Genomic DNA, 17,191 nt, shown 5'->3' on the forward strand with positions numbered 1-17,191 from the left:
TTCCCAAAGTGGATAGCCACACAAACCATTGTGTGCACAGTAGGCAGATATTTGAGCAAAGGCCAGCAGCTGTGTTTCACACTGTTCAAGCAGAACAGTGCACCACAACATACCAGTTTGAGAATGGGTGAATCCCTCATGACATGACTGAATATTGTCTCACATACCCAGTTGCCTCAGAACCCATTAGAGGATTCCACAGTGAAGAGACAAGGGAATACTGCTGATATACCCAGCTCTTCTCCCAACAGAACAGAGCCAATTTGTTGCACTGCTGTGGGCTCTTGGTCATTGTCTGATGATATGGCTGGGATTGAATGCAGGGCTCAGCTTTCTCTCAGGCTGAGCCACACTGGAGCCCCTGAGGTGGTGTAGCACTTCTATGATGTCTCTGGATGTCATATCCCATCAGCTCCTCAGTGAAACATAATATGAAGTCTTGTCTAGTAAACGTACCACAGCTCAACCCAGAAAAATATACATAAAAATAGCTTGTGGATCCAGCCCTTGACTCATTATTATATCATCAATGACGTTGCAAGGACATCCCAAGGAGCAGTGTGACAAGAGAGAGTTCAGTCTGCGTCTTAAAACTCCTGCTTCATTTGTACACCTCAACATTTGCAATTCAAATGAGCAGCTTAGCATAAGGTAAACTCGAGTAAGTTGAACCTGAGGACCAGTTTTTTTTTTTCCTTAACTATACCAGACTCCTTTCCCGACCAGGATGGCGCGCGGCTGTATCATATTGTCATTGTAGATTCTCAAATCAATGTCCTTTTGTTTGGAGATCAGATGACTTGGCAGCACAGTCTGGTCTCTGCACTGATTGAGCCGCGGCTCCACTTTTCGCTCGCGCCAACGGTCCTCTTCCCATCTCGCGATGATTGATTGATGTCTGTAGTTTTGTTGTAAGGCAATGCTGCTGCAGGTGAAGGTTTGCTTTGGCACAGTCTTTTACATGCTCCACGTTTCATGCGTTCTCATTCTCAGCTTTAAAAGGGCTCAAACTTGATGTTATTTTTTTTTTGCTTTAGACTTATTGCATAGCTAGAAGGCGCTTGGTGCTGCATACACACAAAGGTTCTATGAAGTTAAAAAGTACTCTCCAAGCAGATCGTTTTTAAGGAGCACAACAATCACTTATCATTTTGACATTGAGTTATTACAGCTGGCAAAATACTTGCATTAACATTTAAATGGTCATATAAAATTCATGGCCACTGATCATTAAGTATTTATTTTTGAGTCACCTGAGCACTTTCAAGGAGGGTTTTTTTTTTTGGTGAATGGCGTATCAAAGATTGCATCAGTCTTAATATGTATGAGATTGAAACATGCCAGCACACTCTGTAACACATTTCAAAATAGAAATTGTGAACATTAAGTCAAGAAGAAAATGGCAATTTTTAAACTGCTTTTTATTGAGTCAAAATCAGTCTGATTACAAATCAAACACGTTTATACAAATTATACTTGTGTGGACCTTCCATGCCTTGGAGGAAAAAGAGAAAAAAGGGCAAACAAATAAATAAATAAGCAGTCCATCTACTCTAGTCTCAGCTGAAACTCCTCAATATCTCGGCTAATAGGCGGTTAGCTGGTGCCTGCTTACAGCTTCTGCAGGATGGCTCACTGCTACTGTAGGGTACATGGCCAGTTTGGCTTTGGTGAGGTGGACTCGGTGTCCATCCACATTGCCTTGCACATGGTGCAGATAAGGAAGAATATGTCTGTCATAGCCTGCCGCTGCTCCACCCTGATGGCCACACCAAGGTCCCCCTCCCACAAACTCCTGAGCATCCCCTGTGCCTGAGGGTTAATATTACAAATTCTTTCATACATTTCTGAGATCTGTGCATCCAGGGATGAGTTTTAGAAGGGTGCTAACTGACATAAGGGGGATGGAGGACGATTTATCATGAATCTTTCATGAATGTTTCATTTGAAGGAAGTGGAATAAGTGTGACTTGGATATATATACTACTCATGATTATTTTACTATTTTCCACATTCTAGAACAGTAACCACCAAAACTATGAAATAACACTAATGTAATTATGCAGAGACCAAAAAGTGTTAAACAAATCAAAACTATCTTGTATTTTAGGTTCTTCTGAACAGCCAAAAATATTTTTAACAAATATTTGTTTTGGAAAGAAATTCATACATACAGTACATATGTATCAACCTCACTATTTATATTTGTTTGTGAAACAAATTTCAAGCATTTAAGCATAAGTAGATCAACTTCCACAGGTTACAGTTTTTATATGGAATGCATTTATACAGCTGGACATTTACTGAAGCAATTCTCAGTTAAGTACCTTACCCAAGGGTACAGCAGTAATGCTGTATCCCAGTGGGGAACTGAACCAACAACCTTTTAGCTATGAGCCCCATTCCTCCATCATTATGCACCACTGCCTCCCCGCATATGTATGATCCTCCTCTCAAACCGTAATCAGAATTAAGTTATGGGTGATAAGAAATGTTTTCTCAGTTGGGCCCAGATTTTGATTATGTGTAAGGAAATCGAAACTCCTTTCTGTTCACTCACACAGTCCTATGAATATTTACATGTCGTTTGATACGTATTTCTTCATATGACCCCGGTTTTACCTCAGTTTCTCGTTGCTGTACTCTGCCACCGCGGCCTGGAAGCCGCTACACAAGTGTCATTTTCACCCGCCAGCAAGATGTTCTAAGTGTGACTGCGTAGTTCTCAGTTTGCGGACTTCTTTAGTTATAGTACTACGCCTATCACTTATTTAACGCCGTTAACAGTGAACGAAAAAGCGATACGTCGTAGGACAGAAGAGCAGAGATTTCCTCCGATAGGGATTATTTATTCCTCTGATAAGGAGACGCGTTGCAAAACCCGCGTTAGGACGCTGGATTCTAGAGTTAACACTAAACTGGTTTGCTGTTGATGAAAAGAAAAGAAAGAACACCTTTGACAAAGCGTGAGAAACCAGGTGGGTGTTCTTAAAACATCTGAGGTCTGGACATCTGAGGTCTGGATTAAGTGGATCGGGGGTGATCTCTTTGGAACTGGAGGAGGACAGCGGGTGGGAAAAGCATTAGTGAAGTGGACTGAAGTGGCGGAGTTGAGTTTCACAAGACCAGCCCGTTGATTCAGACATAATTTCAGGAAGTGCAGCTTTCGTTGTGCTGTATAGAGGACGCGGGTCCTGTTTCTATCCATAATTAATCAGGTCGGGTTGGACACAGTACAAACATGTGTTTGGCTAATTTAAAGACTGTTCAGAATAAAAACTGTCAATGCAATAAATTAGAATATTAATATAATGCTATTGAAAAATGTCTGTGACATTATATATTTCATTTATTTGAAATATCCACCGCCTACGAAAAATCAGTAATAAATATCACCCCATCTACTGGTGGTTGGTTTACCTAAACTTCACCGTTTGGGCTATGTTTGCTTTTTCGCCACCGAATTATGAGTGTTTTTGCAAAGTGAAGGTTTTGGTTGACAAGCAAAACAAATGTGGTTTGGTTTTAACCAGCTATTCCACCGTGTAGCCAAGTGCGCTTTGCTGCCAACTTGTATAGGATCTTTCATTGTAACCGATGCCAGATCATTGTGTGTTTTGTAGGTAGTAAGAAAGAGAATATCGCAAATCTTTGCATTGGTATTGGTGCGTGTGCGTGCATACATGCCCGTTTGCATTCGTGCATGCGTGAGTGTGTGCATGTACCTTTGCGGCTGTGTGACTGACAGATCTTTTATTGCAGCCTTTTGTACTTGAGATTTTTGTTTTACACTGAATGGGTTCAGATTGTGATCGGCAGTAACATGTCATTAGCCGTTGCCATGGAGACTGCGGGTCAGTAACCCAAACAACAGGTGAAGCAGCGGAAGGTAGTCCCCACGCTGAGAGCGCGCAGCGCGCAATCAGCTTGAGCCCGCTCTTGATGAGGGACTGCAGGACGGCGCTAAAGTCCCATCTCAATCCGTTCAAAAATGCCTCGAAAGAAGAGTGACATCGCTATAAAAATGGAGGATGGTATGTCAGCTACCTCCGTGTGTGTTATAGTATAATATCATAAGTATCTCTTGGGTCCTTTCTTGTAATAAAATATAACATGATGTAATATTAAATGTTACACATACAGTTGTTATGACCTGTATGGACTGAATGTTTTTGTAACCACAGTGGGAATGGAAATTGATGGGGAGGTGGAGAGTGACAGTGAAGGTGAGTTTCATTGAATTTCTGTTGCTTGAATTTGAAAAGGGTCAATCAATCATAAATTTTTGGTCATTTCTGACTGTCCCACTGCAATTTTTTTGAAGAGACTCAAATGGTTGAAACTTTAAGATAGTCTCAGTTACCTAAACAGGTAAACTGTTTTGGTATGGATACAAAATTTCAGGAAACAAGTTTCATAGATAAAATATAGAGCCAAAGCCTAATTTAACTGAATGTTTTCCTGTAGCAGAGAGCTTTATGATCTCTTCCCCTTGTGATGTACAGTTCAGTGTTTGGCTTATATCGTCTCTGATTAAATTTTTCTAAACCCTGATTCTTGTCATACAGGCATTTCTCATTTGAAATTTTCTCAACATTCTTTTATTTATGCATGTGTCTTGCATGTATGTGTATGTCTGTGTGTGCATGTCTGTGTGTATGTATTTGTGTATGTCTGTGTGTGCATGTCTGTGTGTATGTATTTGTGTATGTGTGTATGTGCATGTTTGTATTTGTGTGTGTGTGTGTCTGTATATGTACATGTTTGTGTATGTGTGTGTGTGTGTGTGTGTGTTCATGTACGTGTATGTGTGTGTATGTGTGTGTGTGTGTGTGTGTGCATGTACATGTATGTGTGTGTATGTGTGTGTTCTGTTGTCTTTACAGACGAAAGAGAGAGGAGAGCCACAGCGAAAAGGAGGCAGCAGAAGTCTTCCTCATCAGCCTCCAGAAACAGTGGAACGGGACGCAAGAGCAGGAAGGCAGCCAGCGAGAGTGAGGAAGAGGACGAGGAGGAGGAAGACGAGCCTCCCAAGAAGAGGAAAGCCAACAAGAAGAAGGCAGCCAAGACCTACGACAGCGAGGAGGAAGAGGAGAGCGAGGACGAGAAGAGCAAGAAACGAAAAAGCGGAACAGGGGCCAACAAGAAGAAGAAGAAGGCCAAGGTGCAGGACAGCGATGAGGAGAGCGAAGAAGAAGACAGCCACAAGAAAAAGAAAGGAGCCAGCAAGAAGGAGAAGGAGGAGAAAAACATGAAGAACAAGAAGGAGCAGGAAGAAACCAAAGGCAAGGGAAAGGCCAAAGGGAACGAGAAAGACAAGAAAAAGAAGAACAAACTCAGCAGGTGCAGTACTTCCTAAACCACCTACACCCTTCACATTACAATCAGTGTGTGTTTCAGCTCCAGTAGCTTCTGCTTTGATAGTTAGCTGAAAACCCGGTCTCCTGATGCAACGATAGGACACTGAGGAGTGTGAGTGAGTAACGGACGCCAGTGTTGCACAAATACGAAATCGGAGGGCTGTTCTGAAGGTCTCATGCCCACGCCGTGGCGGCTCTCTCCCTGCAGCTCCTCCGCCTCGGAGGGTGAATCGGACGAGGAGTCGCTGTCGGAGGGGGAGATGGCGCGGCTGAAGGAGGAGGTGGAGGAGAAGAAGAAGCTCATCTCCAACCTGAGGAACAAGCCCTGGCGCATGAAGAGGAGACTGAAAAGCTTGAAGTAAGGATGCCATTGTGCCGCCTGCCCTCTCACTGTTACCCCCGCCCCCCAACCCCAGTCCTCACTAGTCCTTTGCTTCATGTCCACAGTCTACACATGGAGTCAGCTGCATAAAGACAGACTTAGCAACTTACTCAGTCTAAAGATAGCCTTATTCTATGACTCAGTCTAACAGGGAATCGGGTGTCTAATTTATAGAGATCTAATTTTAGCCATTATGTAAAGCTGTCTTGTATGGGGCTAACCTTAGTAACGCTAAGGTACCTGAAATGACTTGAAATTGTGAAAAAGTGGAGGGGCTAAGGAAACTAAACATGGTAGAGGTGTGGTTGATTCGTTTAACTGCATCTGCCCACCTTAGCATTTTAGACTGGAGTCACAGAGTCCCGCAAAGCAGCAAAGGGCTGTTTTATTAGAGGAATTTAAACTCAAATAATAAAAACAAAACCATGATGTCTATGAGATGGTGGAAAAAGCTACCAATATCACCCCTTCTGTGGTCTGCACAGTGACAAATAAATGTGCAAATCGCTGTGCAGGATCATGATAGTAGGCAAAGCTCCCATTTGTTGAGCCAAAAAGTAGGGCAGGTGATGTAATGGCTAAGACACCTTACACCTGCGTGTCCCCGCTGTGCTTTTAACTCCCCATTTCCGGCTGCTTCCATTCGATAGGTATCTGCCTGTCACTATGATGTTGCTGCAACATCATAGCACTGTTGTGAACATTGTGAGAAGTGTTGAGCTATATATTGGTAGAGTGTAGCTAATAACATTAATGCTAATAATATAGCTAATAACATTTGTAATTCCTGAATTATCCTCTTGGAACATTTCTTGGAATTTTTAAACATCATGTTACTGGAATTAGGTGGAGCTTACATATACCTTGTACAGAATGTTAGTCTTACTGTCCTATGAAGGATCTGGAGGTGAACTGAAGGAGTTTCTATAAAGTTGTAATTCTGTTTTGATGTCTTGAAAGATGTTGTGTGTTCTTTAAACTGTCTAACACTTCTTGAACATATCAGATTAACATTTGTTCCTTTCTGTAATAAACCAATAAAAAACCAGATGTAAAAAAGGGGCAAACAAAGATCATCAGCTCGAGAGGTTAACAGCAGCAGCAGTGTGTTACCACAGTTGTGATAGTTTGGTAGAATGTGTATTAGTTTAGCTGTTTTGTTTTTTCCTGTTTTTGCTCAGACTGGAAACTGGGGAATGAGTCTTTTTCCTTTTCTCCCTTCTCTCTCTTGCCATATGAAATTTCCTTTCAGAGATGCTCAGGAGTTTGTGGAGAAGTTTGAAGGAGCTTTGGGAAAAGGCAAAGGAAGAAAGCTATATGCCTATAAAGTGATGATGACAAAGGTGCTGTGTCTATGGGCCACTGTTCTCTCCCCATTATTTATTTATTTTCTACTCTTGTCAGTTGATTGATTAATTTTATTTTATCTAATTTTTCAGAAATGGATCAAGTTTAACAGAGACTTTGAAAATTTTAAGACAGCATGCATACCTTGGGAAAGGAAAATAAAAGAAGTTGAAAGTAAGTGTGCAATGAATTGTCAGTAAATATTTTGTTGAGTAATCACTCAGTATGTCATTAGGACTTATTCACATTTGTTTCATTTTATAACTGCGTGTGGGATTATGATCTAACAAGATCAAGCACAACAATAATAACAGCAATGAACAAATCATTCATTGACAATATTTGCAAATGTTACATGAAATCCACCTGAAGTTCACTGACACCTGAATGTTAGTTCTAAAATTTAACCCAGCATGGGACAGAACAAGTGACCAGAGTAGGGTTTTTATTTCACAAAGATCTTGAACGTGCCTTTCGTGGATTTGCTCAATTAATTATTTACATTAAGTTTACCAGTGTAACTAAGTCTCACCCATTTGCAGCTACTTCCTGATAATTTGATGATGATGTTATTTGATTATCATGTAATGTGGTCACTACCGCTAGTTATAGGATAATGAAGATTTATGAACCTCACCATGGATGGAGATTCCATATACTCTACATCACTGGCTCATATGAACCAATAAAGTGATGTTGCTCTCCACTGCAAAGCCCATTGATTGGCTCACATTTGTAAGTCATGGTGTTAACCATGTTAACCCTGCCCAGTTTGGGGGATTCTTATCACTCACATCAGCTTTGCGAACCTCACATAAATCATTTTATTTATGAATAATTCCTTTCTTCTCTCATTCCCCCAGGCCATTTTGGGTCTTCTGTTGCTTCGTACTTCATATTTCTCCGATGGATGTACGGAATGAATCTGGTCCTCTTTGGCTTCATGTTCGGACTGGTGGTGATCCCTGAGGTGACTTACAGAAAGCCTGCCTCAGAGAAGTGTCAACAGCACTGTGTGCTGACACTCTCTCCTTCATTTAGAAATGCACTTACATACTCGTATACGCTTCTACAACCTTCTCACAGGGTTTAAGTGTATGGTGAAACAATGTAAAAGCATACAAAAAGCAACACCAATGTCAGCCTTTTTTTTTAAGAGCCAACACAAAGGTTTGGAGCGTCCTTATTCTAGAATAATCTTTCAACTGCTGCCTGCTGGAAATCCTTTTGGTGGCCTATTTTAGGTAACACCACGTTACCTGTTTCTTCGTAAGGAGTGCATGACATATTCAGCAGCACCTATGTAACAGCCTCATAAATTGTCTCTGGTCAGCAGCACCTACATAGCAGCCACATAAATGATGCATCCTGTGTTGTTTCATGCTTCACAGACTATATTGTGTGTAACAATGGGTGACTTTCAAGTGCTTTAAACAGTGCACAGTGTGGTGGCCATGCATCAAATTAAAATAATCACTCTGTGGCTTATTATTTCAGTTGTTATATTTGAAAGAGCAGCTCTTTTAATTTAGTGCGTGATCATCATTTAAAGTTTACCAGTCAATGTCTGACAAGTTTTAAGTGAAGCATGAAAGCAACATGTGCTGATTACTTTTGGGGTCAATCTGACATATATTCACATATCATTAAGATGCAGTTGATATTATAAAGCATTAGCATAATACACCTGTGTATTGCCATAATTATTCATCAAGTGGCTTAGCAGATACATGTATCCATTTGCATAGCTTACCTTTTAACAAGTATCATATGTTTATATAGCTGGATATTCACTTTACAATATAAGTACCTATGATGCTCCACCTTGTAGTTCAACTTTGGATTTGGAACCTTTCAGTCATAACTCTTGTTCCCTAACAAATACCTGTAATGATTACTTCTGAGCAAAGGGAGATGAAGTCCTTCGGTAATTCATATAATTCATAGCAACCAATGACAAACTTATACATATTCACATTCTTCTTTTTAATCCAGTGAATGAGTTATGAAAAGAAACTGGACACTTGTAATCTCCTTAGTCTAAGAAAATGGAGATTTAAGGGGGATTTGATTGGGCTTTTCAATTTTTAGAGGGGATTTAATAAAGTGGATTACAGAAGCTATTTCAAGACGAGCTCTGTCAGCAGAATGAGAGGGCATAGGTGGAAATGAGTTAATGGGCAATTTCACACAGAGAGACTGAACTGCATGGAATAATTTACTAGGACTCATGGCAGAGCTGGAGACCTTTGGATTGTTGAAGGCCATGACTGACACAGGCCTAGACACAGTCTAATCTGTGGGCAAAATGACAGGCCTAAATGGGCTGAATAGCCTTTTTGCATGGTTAAACTTGTAAACATGTTCTTCTGTTACCCAGGTTTTGATGGGCCTTCCCTATGGATCTATCCCCCGGAAAACTGTGCCGAGAGCCGAGCAGGCCAGAGCCATGGATTTCTCTGTCCTCTTTGATTTTGGTGTGAGGATCTTGTCTTAGCAGACATTGTTTTTGCTTTTCAATGTAAATGACATAATTATAGATGAGCCATTGGCTTTATGAAGTGATTTATAGTGTATATGTTTTATTTGTGTGGTTATTTATTTATTGTAAGAAAATGTTAAAATTACTACTTGTTTTCCCCAAATAGGAGATTCTAAATTAGAACAAAATATGAATGCATGCAAATGAATGAAACAAGGAGTCCTCTGTTATTTAAGGAAAGTATTCTGAACTGTTAATACAACATTTCAATATCTGATTAACTTTTAAAAACCAATTTGCACTTTAGTGACCCAAATCTTTTCGTTTTTTCACAGGGTTATTGCAAATATTCTGTTCTTTTCTATGGTTACTACAACGACCAGCGGACGATCGGCTTTCTGAAGTTCAGACTACCACTGTCATACCTTTTAGTTGGAGTCGGAACCTTTGGCTACAGTCTCATGGTTGTCATCAGAACGTATGTACTCCATGTCCCTGAAACACATCATTATAGCAGGGTGTTCTGTCTATCTGCTATGGCTTTTTGTCCTTATCTCTGATTAAGACTTTTTTTTTGCAAATATTCCATTTGATGCTTTTGCAACATGTTTGCATTAATTTCAGAAGCGACGACACTTGTGAGTACATAAAACTGAATCCACTAAAGCAGCCTTGTTCATAAGTGAGGATTAGCTTCGCATTAATGCGTTAGCTGAACATCACTTCTGTTTTCCCCTCTGCTTTTCCCGGCTGGAGACAGAATGGCAAAGAACTCCAACGAGGGCGGGGATGGAGCGGAGGAGGGGGAGTTCACCTTCGCCTGGAAGTTGTTCACCAGCTGGGATTACCTCATCGGAAACGCAGAGACGGCCGACAACAAGTTTGCATCCATAACCACCAGCTTTAAGGTGACAATGGATGCACCTGGATCGCAGTTTTTTATGTACTCAGCAGTCTAAAAAGGAGAGAGAGAGAGATGGAAATGCACATACATGCTGTTTAAATGCTGCAAAGTTATTTATTACGAAGAACACTGCTATTTGTATTTTTTATTACTTTTTAATTATTGTTTAAATAAGATGTTAACCTGTAGATTCACCTGTAAATACTCCATCACCATAGAGACAAAGGAGACATGTTCTTTTTTGTGTTCTGCGTTGTGCTCCACCAGTTGGTGTTCCATTATGATAATCTCAGTGTTTGTCTCTTTATTGATATTATTTGGGTTTCATTCACACGGTCCTTTAGGAATCCATTGTGGATGAGCAGGAGAACCAGAAGGATGAAAACATCCACCTGAGGAGGTTTCTCCGTGTTTTAGCCAACTTCCTGATTCTCTGCAGTCTCGGAGGAAGCGGATACCTCATTTACTTTGTCGTTAAGAGATCGCAGGAATTTGCCAACATGGATGAAGATGAACTGACCTGGTTTCAGAAGAATGAGGTAAATTTTACGATTATAATGCAATCATATCCTGTCTATTTCCATGTCACATCCCAGGCTCTGAAGCTCAGCAGAGGGCAGCATTGGCTCGTCTCATGTTTTATGGGAATACTCAGTTTTATACAGTAACGCAAGTCTGATCTTTGATGATCTCTCTGCATAAAAATCATTTGAAGTCAAATAACCCTTCAACAAAATATCAAAACAAAGTACTATGACAATGCATTGCTCTCACATTAAGAGGGATCAATGCATAACTATTTGACCAGATCAAAGCCTTTTGTTTTTTATGACTTTTTCACCTTAATGCAGCCCTGTTTTGGAATCACCAAGCGTACATTACGCTCCTCACGCTATGACAGTCTCTGCTCGATAGTGAAGTGGGAAATTATTAGAGGACTCTACTGATGTCATCCAAACAATTTACAGGAGCCTAAGAAATCATGACAGACACACCTACCCCAACCCTGTCTGATCAAAGCCAATTTGATCTGCCACTGTGGGCTCCTGGACCTTAATCTTAGCAGATGACATGGCTGGTTTCATTCTTGGGCTGCAGGACTCATGTGAAACAAGCGCCATGTCAGCTGAGCCACTTGGAGATCCAGACATTTTCAAAAGTAACGTGTCAGTAATTTCCAGTGAAAGCGGCAGGCATGTGACCTGTGTGACATTTTGATGTCATAGGCTTGTTTTCTCGCTTTCAGGTTGAATTTGTGATGTCACTTCTGGGACTGGTATGCCCGCCCCTTTTTGAAACGATTGCTGAGCTTGAGGAGTACCACCCACGGATCGCCCTGAAATGGCAGCTGGGGAGAATCTTTGCCCTTTTTCTGGGCAACTTGTACACTTTTCTTTTTGCCTTGTTCGATGAAGTGAATGCAAAGGTACAGTGTGAATGAAGTGATTATAAGTGATAATGTTGTTATATAAGTGATTCCTGGTTTTTGAGAGTCACCAATAGAGATGTGAATGTGGGGAGACAACAGGAAACCATTGATTTAGTCAATGTTGAAGACAAATGTTGATTGATACAACATCATTATGCTGAGAGACTCCTTTGATGTGTTGCCTGGCAGTTGGAGAAGGAGAAGTCCATCAAGAACGCCACGGTCTGGGCGATGAACGAGCACTATGCCAATTATTCAGCATACCAGAACACCACGGACATCCCCCCACCCGACATCGACCCTGCCGATGTCATCAGAGGGCCGTGCTGGGAGACCGCCGTTGGCATAGTAACTGACCTGTGTTTCCTTGTTTCCTTCCCAGTGCAGCAAAACATAATTCTCCCTGCTATTTCCTGTGACTTCCTGTTAGAGTCTTCTCATAGTATGACTCCCATAGGCCCTATTTGGCTCCAGCTGCTGCTGATATGGACAAATAAATTCCGACTGTTGTTTTTTGTTGGCTGAAGTTGGGCCGAAGCCCACACACAACCTTAAAAATGCTGGCAGGGTCGCTGGGGGTGGGGGGGGAACAGGAGCTAGAACAGCATGGTATGTGTCCAAGTCGAGGCTGCTTACTTGCTATTCAAGTGGTGTGACATGTAACTGCGTGTTGATGTAGGGCATGGTATAACTGAGGTTTATTTATTTACATCTTTTCAGGAATTTGTGAAGCTCACGGTGTCTGACATCCAGGTGACGTATCTGACCATCCTGATCGGGGACTTCCTGCGGGCCCTGATTGTGCGCTTCCTGAACTACTGCTGGTGCTGGGACTTGGAGGCGGGATTCGTAAGTGTGGTTCTCTTTTCAGCGCCCCGACCCTCCCAGCGACCCCCCTTCTGCATCTTTCTGAAAACACATTTTTTTATATAGATGCTGCAGCTCACTGTCACTCATCATCAGACCTGCTTTTAGATGAGGGTGCTCGTCTCAAGCTTACAGAGAATTTTTTTTTTTGACTGGATATCTTTCTACAAACCTGTATGCATGTTTGGCCAGTGCAGTTTGTGTGTGTGTGTGTGTGTGTGCGCGTGTGTGCTCATGTGCATGTGCCCATACCCCTGTCATTCTACACCGTGAGGTGACATCTGGCAGAGGCATGGGGTGAGGTGATCCCTGGCGACCCGGCCACACACCTGACACCAGCAGGTGCAGGTAATTACAGAGAGAGACAGGGACAGAGAGAGGGCTGACATTTACAGTGTCACGCAGGGACTAGAATGACATCCTCCCCTGTGCTACTCACAGATTCACAACCCATTACCCAGTGGCGGCTCCCCTTACATCTTGTATGTTCTCCCTCTGAAATTCAGATCGTATGATGGGATGAGTATTACGTGTTGAATCATGTATAGCCTTGTTCTTACAACCAGTTGTTCAGTTTCATGGATGTTAACAAATAGGTCTGTGAGTGTGTATGACTGCATCTGTGTGTGTGTGTGCTTTTGCCTACTTGATTGCATGGTGCTCATTGATGTCAGTTATTAATTTTTCTTATTAGAAACATTTATAATGGCTATGTTAATTTGTTAGTCACATGTTCTAAAGAGACTGAGCTTGATGTTAAAACATATTCGCTATGTTAGTGTTGGACTGCATTTTGACAGATTTGTGTGTGTGTGTGTGTGCATACATGTGTGTTTGTGTGTGTGTGTGTGTGTGTGTGTGTGTGTGTGTGTGTGTGTGTGTGTGTGTGTGTGTGTGTGCATGCGTGTGTGTGCGTGCTCTCTTCTAGCCATCTTATGCAGAATTTGACATTAGTGGCAATGTACTGGGACTCATCTTCAATCAAGGAATGATTTGGTAAGAAAACCACCTTCACCAACATCCTGCTATTCTTGCTGTTCCTGCTATTCCAAATGCGTTTGTCTATACCAGCTCAGATGGTTCATGAACCCTGTGAGGATGTGTGTATGCTCCTTTGGTTTGAAAAAGAGACAAAAGCAAAATGAACACTTTAAGACTACTTCAACTTGGTACCTTCATTATTAATTCGTTCATTTTTGCATTCATTCATTCATTCATCCAAAAATATTCATATAAAACCCCAAATGCATATGTTTCAGGATGGGGGCGTTCTACGCCCCTGGGCTGGTGGGCATTAACGTGCTGCGCCTGCTGACCTCCATGTACTACCAGTGCTGGGCGGTTATGAGCTGCAACGTTCCCCACGAGCGCGTCTTCAAGGCCTCGCGCTCCAACAACTTCTACATGGGACTGCTGCTGCTGGTGCTCTTCCTCAGCCTCCTCCCTGTCGTTTACACCATCATGACCCTGTCGCCCTCCTTCGACTGCGGCCCCTTCAGGTCTCCAAACGCCACCTCCAACGTGTGTCTGTGTGTGTGTGTGTGTGTGTGTGTGTGTGTGTGGGTGTCTGTCTGTGCATGACATATCAGCTCTTGAATGAATAAAGACAAAGATGTACATGAGTTATGTTTTGCATGTTGACTCTGTCTGACAGCCTGTTTTCTGTCAGCTATAAACACATTAAATATTTTGTGCAAATTCTGAAACAAAGTATCATTTCCTTAGGCGTTCAAGATCAGCTCTGAAGCACAGTGAAAAGGGGACGAATTCAGTCCTGAGTTTTTATTTCCCTGTATTTCATTTGGAGCATGTGCTTGATTGGCTATTTTTATTTACTCACAAACAGTGGAAGGCAGAAAATGTATGATGTCATAATGGAGACGATTGAGAAGGACCTTCCTGCTTTTATGGGGACTCTGTTCACCTATGCAGCGAACCCTGGCCTGATCATACCAGCTGTGCTGCTCATGGTGTGAGTAGAGACCACACACATGCAGACACACACAAGCACATACACACACGCACACATGCACGTACACACAAACATGCATACACGCACGCATGCCCGTACACATACACACATGTATACACAGATACAGATACATGCACTGTTTAGTGTACTTTAATATCCCTATCACCTTTTTGGTTATGTAACTGTGTCTCATGTGTTATGTTTGAATAATCACAAAGCAAATGTAAATGGGAAATATTTAGTCCAGTCACATGAAAGGTAACAGCAATATTCCACTGAAGTCATCTGATTTGCAACATACTGTCGATGTCATTTGTGAAATGAAGTGTGCGTGTGCTCAGCCTGAGGTGACATGTTTCTCTGTTGCTGTGAACAGGTTGGCCATTTACTACCTGAATTCAGTTTCCAAAGCGTACCAAAATGCCAATATTGAACTGAAGAAGAAGATGCAAATGGTGAGCATGAATGAATAATAAAAAAAACAGTGTAACCAACATAAAAAACTTAACATATCACCAACATATAACCTGCATTACCAGCAACAGCAGTCTAACTAACATAACCAGCAACAGCACTCTAACCAACATAATCAGCAACAGCAGTCTAACCTGCATAACAACTCTAACCAACGTAAAAACCAGCTCAACACTTTAGACGAATTAAAACCAACTCAATAATCTGACATCCGATTCCTGAAGCCATCATGTGATGTTTATCAACTTATCTGATTTTTCAAATAAAATAATGCACAATAAAATAAAAAGTAGGCTGCTCTGTTACAGTAGAGTGACTGTAATGCTGCCATAGACTGGGACATGTTTCATTACGATCTGAACAGTGATGTTAATGCAGTGAAGGTGTTGATTGAAAGAGAGACAGCAGCACAGCAAAGTCATTCTGTTGTTGTCCAATTATGTTCACTGTAACTAAAGCGTTGTCACGCCTGCAATTTCCCATCTGTAGCAAAGAGACGAGGAGAAGAACCGCAGGAACAATAAAGACAGCACCAACCAGGTGATGAAGGACCTGGAGGACCTGCTGCCCAACAAGTCCCTGATCCCCCCTCCCGTCATTGAGGAACCTGCTGGTGAGTGACCCTGCGGGCATCATAAAGCTCCAGCCGTGTTATTAAGGATGCCTTTATATGGGTTTGACTACAAAGCATGATGGGAACCCGGGATTTCTGTTTGTTTGCTGTGCAAAGCATAAACATAGAGACACAGGAAAGCCATTGGCTCACTAGCTGTTGTTTTCAATGATGTTCATCCTCTTATGTTTGTAGCATATTCACACATATTGAAGTTTTGCTCTCTTCTTTCCAATATGGTGAATATATTGTTATGTATTGCCACACATGGTGCAGCTTCAGAAATGAATCCTGTAACATATATGAAGTATATTCTGTTTCCAAGACAACAAGGTGGAGTCGAGTGCCAAGTCTCCGAAGGTGTCTGGGAAACCGGGAGCAGCAACCAATGGGAAAGGAGGGGTAGCCCTACAGAGGGATGTGTCGCTGGCCACGCCCAACCCCCGTGGCCCTGTGACACGCCCTCCTGGCCCCCGACGTCCCGGACCGCTCCCAGGAAATCCCCGCATGCAGGCACCGGGGCCCGGGAGGGGCAGGGGGCGTGGCCCACCCCCTCGGCATTAGTATGAGTGAGCATACTCACTCGAGGGACCAATAGGACTCCTTCATCCCACATCGCCATGTATGGGCTTTTGCAGCCAGAGTTAAAGAAATTCAGCTACCCAGAGACTCAGAGCTGCTACCACCACTTCACTGATTAGTGTCATTGTGGTGAATTAGACAACCATTCGTTTAAAGTCAGACAAACTGGACACCATCCCTGCTAAATCAGTAAATGCACTGAAGGGCAACACATATCTCTTTTGGGTCAAGCACACCCATGAAGGCCTCTGATAATGAAAAAAAACAACAACAAAAAAGGAAGTAGGTGGTCCTGTGGTATGATGTTGAAAGCTTGTGTGAGAGAGACAGCATAGTTGCCACAACACTAAGTGTGTTGCTTGTAACAGTGTTTTCGCTGGTTAGACTGGACAAAAGACAGAGTGAAATCAGTCGAATGCTGTGGTATAAATGCATAACTATTACAGCATAGCTATTACACACTGCCCAAATATCCTTTCTTGTGCTGAACCTATACAGAGTGTGTCAGGCCTCAAACTGTGAGGGGGTCTTAAGCAGCGTCTTAAGGAAAGAAATAATAGCAGCACCAATGATAACCTGTGAATAGTGAAGGTTGTTGATGCTCATGTCTCACTGTTTTACTGAGGATGAAGCGAACTGGGAGTAGCTTGTGATGACTCTTGCCAACAAGAGTGTGAACTAGAGTGTAGCAGCCACTAAGAAGTTGTATAAGCTGTCTCTGCTGTATTTAGGGGCACCTGATTGGTCCAGTGGTCATGATAATTGTGACTAAGTGACAG

The 17,191-nt window shown here is 42.1% G+C and overlaps 1 protein-coding gene across 1 annotated transcript; it reads left to right on the forward strand.

The window, feature by feature from the left end:
- The first annotated feature begins 3,991 nt into the window (after window positions 1-3,991).
- Window positions 3,992-16,792, forward strand: tmc2b (transmembrane channel-like 2b). The gene is made up of 20 exons (XM_036527129.1): window positions 3,992-4,034; window positions 4,185-4,226; window positions 4,905-5,343; window positions 5,569-5,718; window positions 6,995-7,085; window positions 7,182-7,263; window positions 7,953-8,059; window positions 9,470-9,568; window positions 9,907-10,049; window positions 10,332-10,479; window positions 10,820-11,014; window positions 11,722-11,901; window positions 12,094-12,252; window positions 12,625-12,753; window positions 13,700-13,767; window positions 14,031-14,270; window positions 14,618-14,743; window positions 15,120-15,198; window positions 15,707-15,830; window positions 16,156-16,792. The coding sequence occupies exons 1-20, from the start codon at window positions 3,992-3,994 to the stop codon at window positions 16,392-16,394; spliced, it is 2,883 nt and encodes a 960-aa protein (XP_036383022.1). The 3' UTR covers window positions 16,395-16,792.
- The last annotated feature ends 399 nt before the right edge of the window (window positions 16,793-17,191 follow it).

The sequence above is a fragment of the Megalops cyprinoides genome, chromosome 4, assembly GCF_013368585.1.
Source record: "Megalops cyprinoides isolate fMegCyp1 chromosome 4, fMegCyp1.pri, whole genome shotgun sequence".
Taxonomy (NCBI): domain Eukaryota; kingdom Metazoa; phylum Chordata; class Actinopteri; order Elopiformes; family Megalopidae; genus Megalops; species Megalops cyprinoides.